The sequence below is a fragment of the Rhincodon typus genome, chromosome 7 (genome assembly GCF_021869965.1).
Source record: "Rhincodon typus isolate 14 chromosome 7, sRhiTyp1.1, whole genome shotgun sequence".
NCBI classification, from domain to species: domain Eukaryota; kingdom Metazoa; phylum Chordata; class Chondrichthyes; order Orectolobiformes; family Rhincodontidae; genus Rhincodon; species Rhincodon typus.
This window is the reverse complement of record NC_063338.1, coordinates 60676866-60694882: the sequence shown is the minus strand read 5'-3', so window position 1 is coordinate 60694882 and position 18017 is coordinate 60676866. Positions and strand designations below refer to the sequence as shown.

General features: G+C 38.8%; 1 protein-coding gene across 1 annotated transcript in view; it reads left to right on the top strand.

Annotated features, from left to right (window-relative positions):
- Positions 1 to 18017, top strand: part of itgb5 (integrin, beta 5) — a 129225-nt gene that overhangs the window by 46352 nt on the left and 64856 nt on the right. Inside the window, exon 10 of the mRNA XM_020526797.2 lies at positions 4336 to 4765. Within this exon, the coding sequence (XP_020382386.2) occupies positions 4336 to 4765 (430 nt within the window). The remainder of the gene's footprint in view (positions 1 to 4335; positions 4766 to 18017) is intronic.

Below are 18017 nucleotides of genomic sequence, written 5' to 3'. Positions count from 1 at the left end.
GGGTGGTGTGTGTGTGTGTGTGTGTGTGTGTGTGTGTGTTACTTATCGAATGCAGTCGAGAGGCTCCCCCGTGTACTCTGAACATCATCTATTTCTCTTTTTTCAGATAAAAAGCAATGTACTGTGGATGCAGGAGATCATTCTGTTTTGCTTAAAATAAAATTATTCAATCAATCAGATTAAATGGTTGTAATAAAAAAAAGTTTTGTGTTATTTCAATTCAAATGAATAGATGATTTAAATCAAACAAAATGATGTCATAGTTCCAAATGGAGTTGAAAAATTTCAGTCCCTTTCATATTTTTTTCCCATTGTTAATGATCTGCTTTAGTAGACCGCATAAATTCTCAAGATACAAAGTGCACCAGAAACACTTCTCACTAAGCCCCTGAAGTGCATTCAACTCAAAGGCCACTTCATAAATTTTATGAATGCTGCAACATTCAATTCATTTCCTTTCTTCTAAATATTGAATGATTGTGGACGGTTTCTTGTTGATTCCACAAAATTCTAGCTTTACACATGCTCAGTGCATCCTGTAAGGCAGCATTCATCTCTCCACCCTTGGCCTTTGCATTCTGTCCTCCAAATGCTGGAAGCAGAGTCTCCAAGGATTCCTGCTTCTGGCTTTACCTTTCATACCTTGCAGAATTGTTCAGTTTGTTTGGCTGCCTGGATGGGAAATGCAATATGTTCTTTTCATCTCTCTCTCTCTCTCTCTCTGCCTCTCTGAAAACTTATTTCACTGGATCTGAATTGGGGCCTGAATTTTCTCTCCCTGGTCAGGACTGATGATTTGGAAGTTCCCAGTGCTGCAACATTGTACCGTGTAAAAGTTCTCCAGAAGTTCCACTTGTTCTGGGGGCTAGATTAAAATGGGAGTGATGCTGGAAACATTTTGGAGCCTGCTGTCTGTGAAGATAGATGGGGTGAAAGACTGCCTTGTTACTTCAGCATTTCGTTAAAGAAATTAGAAACAGAATAAAACAAAAAATAGCCCTCATTCTTCAACTCACACTCTACTCTTCACCCCTCTGTCTAAGCCAATACCCTGTCATCACAATCTTATGCACCCCGTTACTCCATGGTTCCTTATATTCTCTATGCCTCCTCCTATCTTCATGCCAAATTACAGTCTCCACACAAACCGTGTTGCCCCTCATTCACTCCACTCACTCCCATGCCCCTTTATAGCCATATGCCAATTTGTTGCTAATTCATGACCACCCATGCCCTAACCACTGTCCATTTCCCTTCTGTGCCACTCTATATCCACCATGTGAACATTTCAGGACCTACGTTGAGACCCATGATAAATTTGCTATTTAGAAAACATAGTCATCGATTTTAAAAAACCTATTTACTACACTTAACGACTTTCAATCTTTATTAAAGCAAACATTTGAGTTTGTAGTCCCACTGCAGAGTTTATAAGCACATGAAGCTGTCAGTGGAAAAAAGAGGTTGTGAAATCAATAATGCAGCACTAGTCCTTTAATTATGACCTTCTGGTTTTTTTCACATGACAGTAAATAGCAAGCACAGTCTTGATAATTTAAATGCTGTAGACAGTTTCTTCAAATTTATAAATGATTGTAAACAAACAGTTCTGATGAGTCACCAGACTTGAAATGTTAACTCAGCTTTCTCCTCCCAGATGCTGCCAAACATGCTGAGTTTCGCCAGCAATTTCTGTTTTTGTTTCAGATCTGCAGCATCCACAGTTCTTTCTTTCATTTCAGTGCATATAACAGATGTTCTGTTACTTGTACAAATGGGAACCAGGCTGAATAAGAAAACACTCAGAAGAAAAGTGAAAAAATCGGGAATGGACGCGAGTATGAAAAGGGACTGATGGCTAACATAAAAGGAAGTTAAAACTCTTCTAGAGGCATAAATAAAATATAGTAAATGAAGAACTTGAATCATTTGGAGACCAAAGAGGTGTATTTTGCATGGAGGGACATGTCTATGGTACTAAATGAATACTTATCCCCTCTTCTTCGCAAGGAAGAAGATGCTGCCAAAGCAATAGTGAAAGGAAACTTAGTACTGGGCTAATTAAAAAATTGATTTAAAGAGGAGGCATTAACAAACTGACTGCACTTAAAGAATATAAGTCACAAAGATTGGATGAGATTACCTGAGGGCTGAAGGGTTGGAAATTGCAGGGGCACTGGTCGTAATTCTCCTTAGAGACAGGAATGGTGTTAGAGAATTGCAAATGTTACACATCTTGTTCAAAAAAGTGTGTACAGGTAATTCCAGCAACCACAGACTGGTCTGGTTAACCTTAGGGGTGGTAAATCTTTCAGAAATATTTCGGGGGCAGAAGTTAGCAGTCATTTGGATAAATGTAGATTAATTGAGGAAAACCAGCATGAATTTAAGGACAGATCATTTAACTAGATTGGTGATTTTTGAGGTAAGTGAGAGGATTTATTGGAGTGTGGTAAGTATGAAGTGCGTAGACTTCCAAAAGATGCTTGGTGAAAAGTCACACAATGATCTTGTCAGCAGAGCTAAAGCTAATGGAATAGCAAAAATGTTGACAGAATGAAGACAAAGTTAGCTGAGACAGGGACTGGCGGAGAATGGTTGGTTGTTTTTGCAAAGGAGGGTAGTAAATAATAGGGCTCTCTATGGTCAGTATTAGGTTCTTTAATAGAAATCTAGTCTTGGGTATACATGCTACTATTTCAAAATTTTCAGATAATACCAAACTTGTTGGTGTATGGCCTCGGAAAGGGAGAAATAATCATCAAGAGGACGTAGACATGGTGATAGAATAGGCAGACACGTATTAGATAAAATTTAATGCAGCAAAGGATTTGGTAGAGGTAAAATAAAATAAAGGAAAGATTCTAAAGTCAATTTTGGAGTTAAGCAGCCTGAGTTTATGTACATAAATCAGTGAAGGCAGCAGGGCAGGTTGATAAAGTGGCTAATACATCTTGGATCCTGGACTTTATAACTCAAGGCACAGAACACAAAGGCATGGAGGCTATAGTCATAGTTAGGAACAATTGATTTGTGACTGTGATTCTGGCTACTTTGATACTGTAGCAGGAGAAGAAACCTGATTGAGTACTGATGTGGGAGGCAACAACATGCTCAAAGGCGTTAGAGAGGAATGCAGTGTTAAAAGCAGAGCAGCAATTTGCATATGTAAGAGATTGATCAAAGGCAGCCTGCAGTATCAGAAGTAAAATTCCAAAACTTGTTCATCCCTGGGAAATGGGTGGTAAACATCAGTACTTCTGACCTTTCTTAATTCTTCCCACAATCATTCAATAGAATAAGAAAGGCATTGAGTAACTACAGCATGTGGCGGTGGCTTGTTGTATTTCCGCAGATCAAAAATCATTCATGGTTGGTTGCAAATTCTACATTTAATGTCAGAATGGATTTAGTGCAATGATGCCGAGGGCTGTTTGTGGTATAGTATTTTGATGTGTTATAATCTGAATATATAAGATGTGGATTAAAATAAAGTCAGTATTCGGTTTCCCAAATTTAGACTAAATTGTATTTGGTAAAAACAGTAGTGACCACGTTAAAGTGCATGTTGGAAACAGCTGTGAAAGCTTTAGGAAAATGAGCTTTGCCTGCCCTTCCTTGAGCATGAATAAATGTGTTATATCCACATGAATAAAGGATAAGACAGAACCGTCAATATAATACAAGAGCGAGAATGATGGCTCAATATATGGTGAAATATAAAAGTATAATATAGGACATCCAGCTGCCAGCTGTTCTTGTGCTAATAGCAATTTTTATATTCCCTTCAGCCTTTGTAAGGTTAACTCTTTGGAGGCTTTGCCCACTCAGGTTGATGTTAAGATTGCTGTCAAATCCAAAAAATAGTATCAGATCCTGACCTGCATGATTAAAGAAAGACCTGCAAATTTTTGTGGATAGTTTAGCTCTCCATCCAGAGACTGCAGTAAAAATGACATTTGGCAGGATGCAGCTGGTGTGAAGGCACGCAGTCTGCCTGGTGGTCTCGAGCAAGTTATTTAAGTTTTTAAAAGTAGTGATTGACAAAATTAATATCTCCGTAACCTTTCAATGGAAGCACTTTTTTATTTTGAGCAAAGTACAGTGAAACATATGTATGAGATACTTTGGAAAGATTTGTGTCGTATTCTGGACTGTGTGTGAATAATCTGCTACAATCAGTTTCGAACTATACAATTTTGTTTTTCACTGACGTTGTCCACCCCTTGAGATGCACTGTCCAAGAACATTGCTTTTATGTGCAACAATGTTAAGTTTGTTGTATCTTTGAACTTCTACAGTATTGCTGTTTTCAATAATGTTCTTTCTGTTCAGGTGTCTTTTGACGTCACTGTAGAAGCTAGGAGCTGCCCAGAAGCCCAGACCAGAAATAGCTTCACCATTAAGCCTGTTGGCTTCAAAGATTCACTGAGTATAACATTTGGTTATATTTGTAACTGTGACTGTACAAATGGGATGCAAGCCAGCAGCTCCAAGTGCAATGGTAATGGAACCTATGAGTGTGGGATCTGTAAGTGTGATCCAGGCTTTCTGGGAGCCAATTGTGAATGCCAGGATGGAGAAACCAGTAATGTATTCCAGACGTTTTGCCGTGAAGCAGAGGGAAAGCCGATCTGCAGTGGCAGAGGGGAATGCAGCTGCAACCAGTGTGTCTGCTATGAGAGTGAGTTTGGAAGGATTTATGGGACTTTCTGTGAGTGTGATGACTTCTCATGCGCTAGGCACAAGGGCATACTATGTTCAGGTAAGTTCAAATTCTACAGTTTTAATTGCAAAATAACATGATTTCTGTTTGCATTAACGTTCTTCATTTTGTTCTGAAGGAAAGCTAGCTATCTATTTCCATGGCAATTTTGAGTAACTTGGATAATCTGGGGCCTTTTTTTTCAGAAATTTAGCACCTATGGCAAATTAGTGCTGACTCATGTCTTCTGCTCTACCCACCATCCTTTTACCCTAACTCCCACCGTAACAAGTCATCTGGTATTTGTCATGGGTAAATCTCTGGAATCACACCTGAACTAGAGTTCTTAATAACAAACTTCGCTATGTATTTCTTTTAAAAAGACTGCCGTTCAATAGATTTTAATCTTGTAAAATACCTAATTCTTTATAAAGGTAAAAAGTTGTGTTCATAACTCCATATCATAAACGGTTAATCCTTTAATCTCTTTGATCTGGAATCAAACTGGTGTTAAATGTCACGCCCTTCCATTTGGGTGCAAGTGTACTGGGAGAGGGATAGAATGTAATTTTGGAATTCTGTGATACACTGCCACATAATTTAATGGGTTGTAACTTAAAAGAAAAACTATTTGAATTGTTTCTATTAGAACAAAGTTTAAAAATGTTTGAGTTTTGCAGCAAGTTAAAATCTTCTCATATGGTTCAATTATTGCAAAAAGTGAGGCAGAGAATGGCGAATATGTTTTGGCAGTTGACATGTCCAAGAACGGCTACCAAGACAGGGCAAAGTTGTTGGACTGAACAATCAATATCAACTTCACATCTCATAATCACATAGTCCAGAAGGCAATGTATTGATATTGGCAAGACAGGAAATGCACAAAAAGCAACCACAAACCCCACTTAGGTTAATATCAAATAGGAAAACTAATAGGAAGTATAACTTTGTAATTAGTATAGAGGTATACAACAATAATAAGTCAACTTGGTTTGAGTGCAGCCAATCCTGTCTTCAAAAACTTAAAACTTTTTAGGGATGTTCTGCTATCTATTTAGATATAATTCTCCATTATAAATCCTGCATATCTCCATTAACACCATTGAATTACACTAAAATCTAGAAAAACCAGCACAGACTAGGTAGCAAGTTTTTATTACAAAAATAAGCAATTGTACGTATAAGAGCTCAATGTTGGTGCAATAATGAACTTAGTGTCTTAGAGGGAAGTTTCTTGGATCTCCATCATTCCTAAACTATACTAAACACTCATGTCAGAATTAAATATAAGCATGTAACATTTCCTAATATAAATAGGAGGAGCAGAAGAGATAATGGATAAAACAAGAGATTTACCTCATTTCTGCTAGCTACACATTTGGGCAGATTAGTGGCAAATCAAAACTTAGGAACATGCAATATACATTTTTGCATTTTCGTCAAAATGTTTACATCATAAATATATGTTAAATGGGATTAAATTTAGAGAGAATTTAAAAGAGTCTTTGAAGTGATAGACTCATCACTACCAATGTTTAAACTCTGAATTTTGAGGCTGCATTTGAAATATTGTGTGCAGTAATGGGCATTTCATCATAGAAACTGTTAAAACTGTGTAGTATACTTTCTCAGGTTTCATATGAAGAGAGATGTGAGAAGTTAGGATCTTTAAGGCTGAGAAGGTATGATTTGATAAACTTAAGGATGGAAAGAGTTATAATGAATTTAATATTGATATTACTTCAATTGGTTGGTAAGACAAGGGAGAACACACCTGATATAACAGAAGTAAAATGGAATGCCAGAAAAAAAGATTAGCACACAGAATTCTTTGCCATAAACCTTAATTTAATGTGGAACTTATAAATCCCTTTAAAATGGAATTATGCACTTGCATGAAAAAAGTGAGATGTTAAAGGAAGCAACATAAAACTAGGATCAGACTATTGTCATTTTCTAATTCAACAAAAGTTGAATTAATGAATATGAATGTAGTGAGTGAAAAGTAAATTTGAGTTGTACATTAGAAAGGAACATCTGTATTCAAAGAATAACAGGAACAAAACCACAACGAATGCTGAAATGTAGAGGTTTTCTGCAACAAATGGTTAGATTAGTAGACCACTAGATTATCCAAATACTGTTACAGTTCGTAACACATGAAGGAATTTTTCTTTTTTTTAACAAATGAGATTGTGTTATCTAAATACTAGGGTCATGAAATTGAGTAGCATAAAACCACATCAATGTTACAGAAAGACTGAATTTGAAAAAAAAACATTATCCAGACACCTGTGGCCACTAATGGCATAAACCTCAGATTGGCTCTGACTGGCTGGGTACTAGTGTGGGCTTGACATGTGGATGCTGCGAGCTTTCAAAATAGGCAGATTATTTAAACAGCTGCTAATGTGCATTTGATGAATGAGCTACCATACCATCTATAGTAGTCCAGGTCACTTAATATCTTTTAAACACTCCCATATGAACATGTGCTCAGTGGCATGCTGGTCTCCCCCTCAGTAACACTAAAGAGTTAACTGTCCATTTGGAGAGGTGCTTTTGACTTGTTTTTGGGGATGCAGAGTTAGTGACAGTAATGTTTGTTGTTGAAGGAATTTTACTAACATTTAGATTTTCACGTAAGCTTTACAATTGACAAAGATGTCAAGAGTAGTTGGTTAACCTATTGGGGGAAAAATCTTGCTTCATTAACGCTGGCAATAGTTGCAGCAAGTGTTATGGTGCTGCTGGAGGCTGTGTGGCCCAATGTGTCTGTCCTCTGGGCTGCAGCAATACTTGAATGTGGTACATCGACAAGAGAGGAGAAGCAATGTGCAGAAAGTGATGCTGAGCTCAACTCTAAAGTTTGCACAGTTTAGAATCTGTGGTAATGGCTGTGGTATCAGATCAACTGGTTCTGCTCCTTCATTAGAGAACTAGTATAGCTTCAACCTGAGGCAATAGTTCTTGGGCATTTGAAAGCAGACAAATTGAATTATGGCTTGAATTATGATTACTCATGGGTGAGTAATGCATGTCTGGTGCATTGAGCAGCAGGAGATGGGGAACAGTATGTAGGAGATGTCCTCAGCAAACATATTCACTGACCTTGAGGGCCTTGTGAAGTATAGGGTGCTGGAGAGGCCACACGTGGAGTACTGTGTACAGTTTTGGTCTCCTTATTTGAGAAAGGATATACTGGCTCTGGACAGGGTGCAGAGAGGGTCACTATGGTTGATTCCAAAATTGAGAGAGTTGCCTTATGAGGAGCAATTGAGTAGTCTGGGACTATACGCATTGGAATTTTGAAGAAAGAGGGCAGATCTTGTAGAAACGTATACAATTATGAAGGGAATAGATAAGATAGAAGCAGGGAGGTTGTTTCTATTGGCAGGTGAAACTATAACTAGGGGACAGCCTCAAAATAAGGGGGAATATATTTAAGACTGAGTGGGGGAAGAACTTCTTTGTCCACAAAAATGTCAGCTATGATCTTATTGAATGGTTGAGCAGATTGGATGGGCCAGATGGTCCACTCCTGCTCCTGTTTCTTAAGTTCTTATATTGAACGTCTTCTCACATTGCAGCCCAATTCCAGAAATGGACCCCTGTGGCTATCTCCCTTTTCATTATACATGTTGACTGTTTCCAACCCATTCAGGAACGATACATCTTTCTTCCTTTCAGGCTAAGTCACTAATGTCTCCAATGCAGCACTAGGACACCTGAAAAGCCCCTATTGCCTCTTGCTGTGCTTGCCCTTCCATCTAGACCTTTCAATGACAGTAAGTAGTAGGGGTCCAGTTGCTTGAGAGATGTTCCCCTTTAAGAGGAAGAGCGTGTGTTTAAGATCTGCTATCTAGCAATTGCACTAAACTACACATGCTGCTGATACCCCAGTTGAACATGCAGCCAGAGAAATCTGCATTCCATCTGCATGCTGAAATCATTTAGATAAGGCAGCAGCATTCAGATAAATCATTGTTGCTTCTTGTCCTGACTTCTCTTAAGGCTTTATGATTTTACTTCTACTGTCTGCAGTAAAAAAAAACTTTTGAATTTTGTTTTCTTTATAAATACCTGTTTTCAACTTGCAGAGAAATCTTTAAGATGCATTGGTGACACTGCGGATGATATTTTGGATAACTTATGAATTTATTTCATATTAATAGTTTCTTTAGCAGTCAGTTGCTATATCTAGCTGCAGGTGATCAGATTGTTGAGGGATCACACACACCTCGGTAATTTAATGTTCTTACCATTTGCTATCTATTTGCAGAGGAAATGTCCTGCTTCTTGTACTTGCAGTTGCGAACAATGTGTAGATATTGTGGCTGAGAATTTGGATTTGAACCCAAATTCTGCAGCAAATCAGAGTGGTAACTTTTCACATAATCCTGTGGACCCTAACCAAGATTCAGTATCAGTCAAATTTTATATTACACGGGAATGTAACTTGCAAGTTGGTTCTTGCCTGGCTCTGACCAGCTGTAATATCAGTTCAGACTATTGGAAGATCCTCTTGAAGGAACAGTACACATAACTAAATGGTAACATATCATCTACCTGAGAATTATTGAAAAGAATGAGGAACAAAATTCTTTGTGCATATTATAAAATCAAAATGTGCTATTAAACTTAAACAGCTGCAAAAAAGCTTGCTGCTTTTATTCAAGATATATACTTTTGAAAGTATGTTTTTCAGAAGAGTGAAAGGTGAAATCTACTTAACCACATCAACTGTATAGCTTAAATTTATAGTTGCTTTTAAATGTAGCATAATGACTTTATTGATCTGTTTTAAGTAAATTAGAAAATCAAGTACATATTGTGTTGTGTTCTGAGTTGCCTTTGTAGCCAAAGTAGAAGCTATCGCTTGTGTGGTATCAGGACTGAGATTTCATTTAAAGTTAGATTATTTTCTTATATTTAAGTAGCTGTTTATTTCTGTATATTTTAAGACACTTAGTAATCATGAAGCACTACTACATTTTTAACTTGACAATGTCTTCCAGTTAACAAGATGCTGTACAGTTAAGGTTGATAATTTGAGTACTGTGTCCTGAATTCATTTTTGTTTAATATTGAGATTTCATACATAACTCTGATCAGATGTATTTACTGCCACTGTAACCATGATGTTATTTTCAAAAACTAAACCTGAAGTTGTATCTCCATCTCTTTTGTTTTGTATTGAAGAAAGTCTAGCCAAAGCATCGACACGTTAACCTCGATTGAACTGATGTTAGCAGGAAATAAGGTTATAAGGGGGCTGAGGCTGAAAGAAGTGTCTTTGTATTCTGCCACCAGCAAAAATCTAATGCATGCAAACTATTAGAGTACAACTACTGGTAAACACTGCTACATTATTGTTCGTTCTTCAATTCAGAGCTGTGCTTGTTGATTTATTTTTAGTTGTTTTTTTGTTATCAAGATAATTCTGAGGGAACACCCCAAACATTTCATATATACAATGCTTTTCTTTCGAGTATGTTTGGATGTGGGCTTTTGCGTATTTCTTAATTTTGACCATTTCAAATTAGAATTCAAGATAGTTATGCCAGTTAATAGTCTTGCACACTAAATTAGGGATTATTAAAGTAAGAGGTTATGACCTGACTTAGTTGCACATTGATGCTCAAACTCAACCTGACATGGTGATTGAAGGATCTCTTATCCCTCCATAGATATGATATGGAAGAGCAATGGCAGAAACCTGAAAATTATCGCTGTCCTAATTATAGTTCTGTGATTCAAATAATTGTTTCAAAGGAAAATAGTAGGCTGTATTAAATCATCTGTTGTAAAATGATCTGATGCCTGAATTAGAAAATTAGGCCTGAAATTAGCCGGGAGCTGCTTGCTTTGACCATGAACTAACTGACTACCTAATGAACTACTAACAAATAGATCTGACAGAAGTAATATAATGACCTTTTATAATTATCAAAAGTTCTTTATAGATATGCTGAACATGGCCCATTTTATTTTGGATTATATTATCAGTCTATTTATGCTGCCACAGTGTGTAACAAAATCCAAACTTCAAAAGAACATAAAGCATGTAAAAAGTCATTCAGTGCATCAGGCTTCATTCTTGTACAAATCTTGCATATTCGGTTAAGACTTGTCCACGTGCCTTGAAAGAGTTGACTAAGCCTAATTAAGCAAATTTAAAATTAAGATGTGAGGGCTTGTCCTCAACCCCAAACTGAATAAAGGCAGCTGGCAGTAAGTCTTTTGCAAAATGGAACTGGCTATCTCAGTCACTTGGCTGACCCCAGTGACACACACTTAATACAAAACAATGAGCTCTTATGACTAAGTAGGACCACAATAGTTTTTGATCTGAAATGATTTAAAGCCTGTGCCAGCTTTAAATCACTTCTACAAATCAGGGGTTTGGGGAGGGGGCGGGGAGGTTGCTGGCCTCCGAGTGTAACAACCTGTCCTGTCTCTATACTGTCCCCACCCCTACCCAAACCTAGACCTCAGCTCATATGGTCATTAAACCTGCTATTCAGGTTGCATTAAGTTGACATCTACATGTGGCAGTAGTGATGGATGGGTGTTCTTTACTCTGACTGTGAAATACCAGTGTTGCAATATTGACCTTTACTGGGTCCTTAGCAACATTGTGTGCCTGCCTCCATAAAGCGGATTGCTGATTACAGGTGATAAAAATGCAGATAAGCCTTCCCTCACTGATGAGAGTGAGGTGGGCAGAATTAGACAATGTGTAAAGGTGGTGACTCTTTATAAAGTTTTTTTTTTAATTATTGCTTATAAATGATTTTCATTCACTTTGTAACCCAGCAGCTATATAGGTGTTGCGATAGAATATGCTACTGTTATTACCAGACCCAACCCCTCAAAATATATTAAGAAGATAGGCTAGACCCTAACGTTTTCTTATTTTAAAGGTAAAAGTAAGGTGTTGTGTTCTGGATGCAATTTGATTGGTTGAACTACCAGGCTTGAAACAAAACATTTTATTTTGTCTGCGTTTTAATTATAGTGTATGAATAAAAATAAAAGAATTTGCTTAAATGTAACTATTGAAATGCTTAACAAAAATATAGTATAACTAATTAAGTGTTCCAAAATAGTAACATCCCATGAACATACTCTTGGCAAAAGTAAATTCAGTAAAATAGATTGTCTCACATGTAATTCTAGCAGCAGGAAGAGTACCTCAGCTTTTAGCTGTTGCAGAGAGAGGAATAAGAGCCTTTACATCCAGCTTCAAGACCCCACAACTGCTACTGAAGGCTAAAACTTGAAAAAACATCCTGATTCTATGAGAGCTTGACCTCACTCAGACTGATTACTATTGTTCCAACCTTCTAAATAAAACAGGGCCTCACAAGTTGTTTACTTTATTAGTTTTGGAGCAGACTGCTCTACACCTCTGTCACAACCTTTCTTTTTTTAAAAAAAAAACAATGACAACTTGAATGAATGTATTCCCTTTTCTATTGAGGACAGTGATAAGCTTCATCCACCAGGGAGTTGCTTTGACATTTAAATTGAGAATTGGCATCTAGTTCTTCCCATGTGCCTAGGCAAATGACATTAATAATGAGATGCAAATACATGGTAATAAGGTCCTTGGCATCATCTAGCCATTGAAAGCTCAAGAGGTAAATCCGGGCATTCCTTCTCAAAGTTAAAAATCTCTTTTCTTTGTTTTTGCCATGTTCTCAAATTTCAGTCCATTTGCCCACATCACTCAAGGCTAGGGAAAATTGTCACTTCCTTCTGGTTGTGCAATTATATAGTATTGATAATCAGTTCAATCATGCCTGACGTTTGTGTACGTGATGCATTATATATTATATAGGCATGGATAAATATGCATTTGACGATAGCAGCACTTTCTTTTATATACACAAATTTGTATATGTACGGACTATTTTACAGCATCAATACAAATCCTTTTAACCAGATTTCTATTTTATCCTGGCAGAATCTAATTTCATCAAGCATGCTTGCATCGTTGACCTCTAATGTTTACATACTTAAGTCCTTGAATGTACCTCTAAAGTATAGAAGTGCTAAGATACATGGCAGTCTTCCCACAGACACCATTTCACTTATCTTAGTATCGTTTTTCTTCGGACATTTTCAGTAGCTGGAGCTTATCGTTACTCTAGTAAGTAATATAGAATTTTACAGAGGAGCACTGCGGTCTGAATTGAACTTTACAAAACATGGGCTTTGGACTAGGCAGAGCAGAACACAAGGTTTCTGTGGAGAAGGCTGATGATTAAGTTATGATTTTCTATGCAGGAAAATGTCATACTGAGAAGAGCCTCATGAGTTAATCACAGATATGCTACAGTGTAGAAGGAGGTCATTCTTCAAATGAGCACCATGACCACATTTACTTCATTGGGAAAAAGATGCGAATACAAATCTAGGAAACAGCCCGAGACTCTCACTCAGCTTTCCTGTTTTTTTTTACAGAAAAGTTCACACTGTTCTGAGCATTAAGAAATACATTTGATAATTCATTGGAATCAGTTGCCAGTAACCAATCTTAACTTACAGCCTCCCAAATAAGTTGAGGGCTGACTTCATGCTGAGAATGAGCATGAGAAAGTCATTACCAACAGATGATCTAAGGAGCAGCTTTTAAGAATTTTTTTTTATGCATAACAATGTTTGAGTTGCAGAGTCCACCTCCTGTTGGAACAATTGCGTAAGGTTATTTGGAGCAAGAGTTAAATCATATAATTCCTACAGTGCAGAAAGAGGCCATTCAGCCCATCAAGCCTGCACCAACCCTTCAAGCATCCCACCCAAACCCAGGCCCCTACCCTATCCCCACCTTTACCATGGCTAATCCACTAACCTGCACATCCCTGTACACCACATAAAATTTAGCATGGTCAATCTAGCACATCTTTGGGAGGAAACCAGAGCACTCAGTAAAAGCCTGCGCACCTATCAGGAGAATGTGCAAACTTTCATTTCATTGTCTTAAAAATCCCAATAATATCAAAAGTAAGAAGATAAAAGGATAGGATATATATGTTTAAAGAAAACATTTGCTGATACATATGCTATTAGCCATTAAGTATTAAAAAATCTTGTGGGCAGTTCTGTAAAACATAGGTTTGCACCAGTGACAAAAGAGCACATTCATTCATGAGAACTTATGTACTTGGCATTTTTAGCACCCTTATGGCATGTTTATTGCCAGCTTATGTCAAGTGATGGATAGTTTTGTTATAGGTGTTGACTTTCAGTCAAACCGTTGATATGGTCGAAAATCATCATGACTGAAATTGTGTTTAAAGTCTGAGCTAGTGTTTGCACTTCACTTTCCAGAGGTGTTCTGGGGTTGTTATTTAGTTTATCAAAACATTTCTTTGTTCCCTGACATACCTATCTCTTGTCTTGAAACACATGATTGTGTACTAAAAAGCCCCATGTGCTATTCTGTTAATACCCCTCTGGTTTTTCTACAGCCTTGCAATGCTAACTTGCAGTTGTATTTCTGTTGTAAATGGTAGTTAATTTACCAGAGCAATTTACCAGACAATAGTCAGATAGTTTAGAGTTTTGCTGAGATTTGAGGTCAGTGTCTGTGTAACATAACCCTCAGGACATGGTTTTGGCATTCTTACAAATTTGTACACAGCATAAATAATTACAGTTATAGAGGAATAAGAGCAGAATAAGAGCATTTTACCCCTTGTGCCTGATCCACCATTTAACTCGATCATGGCTGACCTACAGGCGCAATCTCATTTTCCTGCATTATCCACCTATCCCTTAGACTTTCAGATATTAAAAATGTCTTTTTCTGTCTTGAATCTATTCAAGACTGAACGTCCATGTCCTTTGGGGTAGCAAATTCCAAAGGGTTATCACATCCCTGAAGGGTGAAGAGTTCCATCCTCCTCTCAGCTTAAAGTGGCCTATCTCTCATTCTGAGACTCTGTTCCCTGGTTTCAATTCCCTCAGCCAGGGAAAACAGTCTTCTGCATCTCCCCTGATAAGCCTTGCAAGAATTGTATATGCTTCAGTACGATCAGCTCTCGTTTTGGCAATAAAAGGCAAAGTACTGCTTGCCTTCCCAGTTGCTTGCTGGGCCTGCTTTCAGTAAGTTATGAACATAAACACATGGATCTCTATGGTCATCAACACTTCCCAATCTCTCACCATTTAAGAAATACTTTGTGACTCTTGAGGTGCAGTGATTGTGACCCTACCTCCTGAGATATGAGGCATGGGTTCAAGTCTTGCCTGTTCCAGACATATGTAATAACATCCCTGAACAGGTTGCTTAGAAAATATCTATAAAGCAGACTCTACTCTTTTTTTTTCCTTAAAATAAAGCAGATGCTGTACAAAAAGAAAAAGAAAAAGAATTAAAGCGCACACTGGCACTGGTTTCAAAATAGTGCAGTAGTACTGCCTCCACCTTTTGTGCCAGAAGGTCCAGGTTCAAGTCCCACTTACCCCAGACATGATTGAACAGGTCAATTTAAAAATTACTATACACAACCTCTCACAGTTCATGAATACTGGAGTTCAATTTTTTTTTCTTTATTTGTGGAATGTAGGCATTGCTGACTGGGCTAGTATTTATTGCCCATCCCTAGTTGCCCTTCAGAAGGTGGTGGTTAGCTGTCTTCTTGAACTACTGCTATCCTCCTGCTGTGGGTTGACCCACAATGCTATTAGGGAGGAAATTCCAAGATTTTGACCAAGTGACCAGTGACTGTGAAGGAACAGTGATATATTTTCAAGTCAGGATGGTGAGGGACTTGGGGTATTTGAAGGTGGTGGTATTCTCATGTAACTGCTACCCTTGTACTTCCAGATGAAAATGGTTGTGGTTGTGGAAGGTGCTGTCTAAGGATCTTTGGTGAATTTCTGCAGTGCATCTTGTAGATAGTACACACTGTTATGAAGGGAGTGGATGTTTGTGGATGTGGCACCAGTCAAGCGGACTGCTTGGTCCTGGATGGTGTCAAGCTTCTTGAGTGTTACAGCTGCATCCATCTAGCCAAGTGGGGAAGATTCAGTCACACTCCTGACTTGTGCCTTGTAGATGAAAGACTGATCTCCAACAACCACAATGATCTTCCTGTGTTCCAGTTATGACTCCAATCAGTACAGGGTTTCCTCCCAATACCCATTTGATTCCAGTTTTGCTCGACTGATGGGGTGGTAATTGGCTGGGTTGGATTTGTTCTGATTTTTTATGTACAGGACATACCTGGGCAATTTTCCATATTGTTGGTAGATGCCAGTGTTGTAACCGTACTAGAAAAGATTGGCTCTTGGAACAACAAGTTCTGGAGCACATGTCATCGGTACTATTGCCAGAATGTTATCAGGGTCTATGGCCTTTGCAGTATCCAGTATCTCCAACTGTTTCCTGATATCACGTGGAGTGAATTGAATTGGTTGTAAACTGGTATCTGTAATGCTGGGGAGCACTGGAAGAGGTTGGCATGGATCACCCACTTGACACTTCTGGCTGAAGATTGCTGTGAAAGCTTCAGCCTTATCTTTTGCACTGATCTATTGGTCTCTTCCATCATTGAGGATGGGAATATTTGCGGAGTCTCCTCCTCCAGGGAGTTCTTTAATTGTCCACCGCCATTCATAACTGGCTATGGCGGGATTGCAGAGCTTAGGTCTAATCCATTGGCTGTGGGATCGCTTAGCTCTATCACTTGCTGTTTGGCATGCAAGTAGTCCTGTTTGGTAGCTTCATCAGGTTGACTCCTAATTTTCATGTACGCCTGGTGTTGCTCCTGGCATGCCCTCCTGCACTCTCCATTGAACCAGTGTTGATCCCCTGGCTTGATGGTGTTGGCTGAATAGGGGATATGCCAGGCCATGAGGTTTCAGATTGTGCTGGAGTACAATTCTACTGCTGTTGATGGCCCCCAGTGCTTCATAGATGTCCAGTCTTGAGTTGCTGAATCTATTCGAAGTGTGGTCCATTTAGCACGGTGATAGTGCCACACAACACGATGGAGGGGATTCTGAATGTGAAGGTGGGTCTTCATCTCCACAAGGACTGTGCGGGGTCACTCTTACTGAATTCTAACAAGTTTATCAAACATTGATTTCTGAAAGGGAACAGGAGTTGACTTTGCTTAATCCTACCATTACTTTCTAATATCCAGTTATCATATCCTTAATAATAAATTCTTGCATTTTTTTCTCTGCTTCTGATATGAAGCTAATAGATCTATAATTCCCCACTTTCTCTCTCTTTCTCCTTTCTTAAATAGCATGGTCACCTTTGCTTCCTCCAGATTGCGAGAACTGTCCCCAAATCTACAGAATTTTGACAGTTGACCACCAATGCATTCATCTTCTCTACAGTGACGTCTTTTAACACTGTGGCATGTAGATCTAGTCCATGTGATTTATTAATTTTCAGTCTTATTAATCTCTTCAACACTTTTTTTTAACTTTAGTTTTTATTTTTTAGTAATTTCTTTCAGTTCCTCATTTTCACTAAACCTTTGGTTCTCTTCATTTATATTTGACCAAAGGAGCGATGTTAGAGTAAATGAGAGACAACAAGGTGCAGGGCTGGATGAACACAGCAGGCCAAGCAGCATCATAGGAGCAGAGAGGCTGACGTTTCGGGCCTAGACCCTTCATCAGAAAAGGGGGAGGGGAAGGGGGTTCTGAAATAAATAGGGAGAGAGTGGGAGGCGGATAGAAGATGGATAGAGGAGAGGATAGGTGGAGAGGAAACAAACAGGTCGAAGAGGCGGGGATGGAGCCAGTAAAGGTGAGTGTAGGTGGGGAGTTAGGGAGGGGATTGGTCAGTCCAGGGAGGACGGACAGGTCAAGGGGGTGGGATGAGGTTAGTCGGTAGGAGATGGAGGTGCGGCTTGAGGTGGGAGGAGGGGATAGGTGGGAGGAAGAACAGGTTAGGGAGGCAGGGACAAGCTGGACTGGTTTTGGGATGCGGTAGGGGGAGGGGAGATTTTGAAACTTGTGAAATCCACATTGATACCATTGGGCTGCAGGGTTCCCAAGCAGAATATGAGTTGCTGTTCCTGCAACCTTCGGGTGGCATCGTTGTGAAACTGCAGGAGGCCCAGGATGGACACATCTGAGGAATGGGAGAGGGAGTTGAAATGGTTCGCGACTGGGAGGTGCAGTTGTTTTTTGCGAACCGAGCGTAGGTGTTCTGCAAAGCGGTCCCCGAGTCTCCGCTTGGTTTCCCCGATGTAGAGGAAGCCACACCGGGTACAGCGGATGCAGTATACCACATTGGCAGATGTGCAGGTGAACATCTGCTTGATGTGGTATACTG